Here is a 1,071-nt window from a genome sequence, read left to right on the forward strand (position 1 = left end):
TGAAGCAAGGGGCGGAAGCGCGGCGAGCTACAACTGCTGCTGCACCAGCCGCCTGTAATGTGGCATGACTTTGCTTTCCGGGAGGTAGAGGGCCATCTCCAGGGCCACCAGGATGGTGAACTCAAAGCTGATCAGCTCCCGTCTGCCGATCCTGAAGCGCTCCTCCAGCTTCTGCTCAAGACACGGCAACGGCACGCACAAAGTTTGGCAAACCTTTCACCCAACTTGATCGTCAATGTGTACTTTTTTTTGGTGCTTTTTTGCCATGCTTTCTAATATATCTTTGCCACGATTTCATGCTTTCATCCAACGGACATCATCCGGCTTCATCTCAGCACTTACTTCGGACGCACCCCCAGAAAAACAAATGGGATGACATCACCTGCAGCACAAAGCCAGCAGTTACTTGGCACTTGGACCGCAAAGTGAACCAACAGTTGATTCGCCATCATTTCAGGCCGTTTTGATGCGGTGAAATTCGCTGCTGCCATCTAGTGGCGGAAAGTCGGAAGCTCGCGCCCATGTCAAGTTTTTTTGCCTGAATCCCAAAAGCACAACTATTTGGACTGGCAAAATACCCAAACGGACTCGCAAATACGTTCGAGGGGCTTGCTTGCCACGTGCAAACGTAGCATTTGCCACGAGCTATCCATTTGCGCCCCGCAGTCTTTTGTGTGCGTGCGTGCGTTTCTTACATCGATGAGATGTATGACCTCCTGTTTCCTTAGATCGCTGCTGATCTTGGCGGCCAATAGGATGCAGGCGGCCGACACCAACTTCCTGTTCAATCAAGTCAAAGAAAGGGGAAGCTTCGACTTGAGCTCATTTGAAAAGAAAAACGAGTTGAGTTGTAATGACGACATGCTAACACCAGAGGGGGCCAACGAGTCAGCATGCCCGGTGGACTTGTTTTGGGAGGGAAACGCACTTCTGGTCACATTGGATTGGATTTTTTTGGAGGGCACTTTGTGCACACAGCGATTGGCGACGGCGAAGGAAGGAATCCTTCTTTTCTGACCTCCTCTCGAGTGGCCCGACACAAAAGCGGGCCTACCTGTTGTGTTTGTTGAG

General features: G+C 51.1%; 1 protein-coding gene across 1 annotated transcript in view; it reads right to left on the reverse strand.

The window, feature by feature from the left end:
- Positions 1–13: 13 nt before the first annotated feature.
- Positions 14–1,071, reverse strand: part of LOC109522912 (CDK5 and ABL1 enzyme substrate 2-like) — a gene marked incomplete at its 5' end in the record, with an annotated part of 9,285 nt that continues 8,227 nt past the window's right edge. The window contains 3 exons of the mRNA XM_019881741.1: positions 14–171; positions 696–780; positions 1,055–1,069. Of these exons, the coding sequence (XP_019737300.1) occupies positions 28–171; positions 696–780; positions 1,055–1,069 (244 nt within the window). The remainder of the gene's footprint in view (positions 172–695; positions 781–1,054; positions 1,070–1,071) is intronic.

The sequence above is a fragment of the Hippocampus comes genome, unplaced genomic scaffold (genome assembly GCF_001891065.2).
Source record: "Hippocampus comes isolate QL1 unplaced genomic scaffold, H_comes_QL1_v1.1 scaffold719, whole genome shotgun sequence".
NCBI lineage: Eukaryota > Metazoa > Chordata > Actinopteri > Syngnathiformes > Syngnathidae > Hippocampus > Hippocampus comes.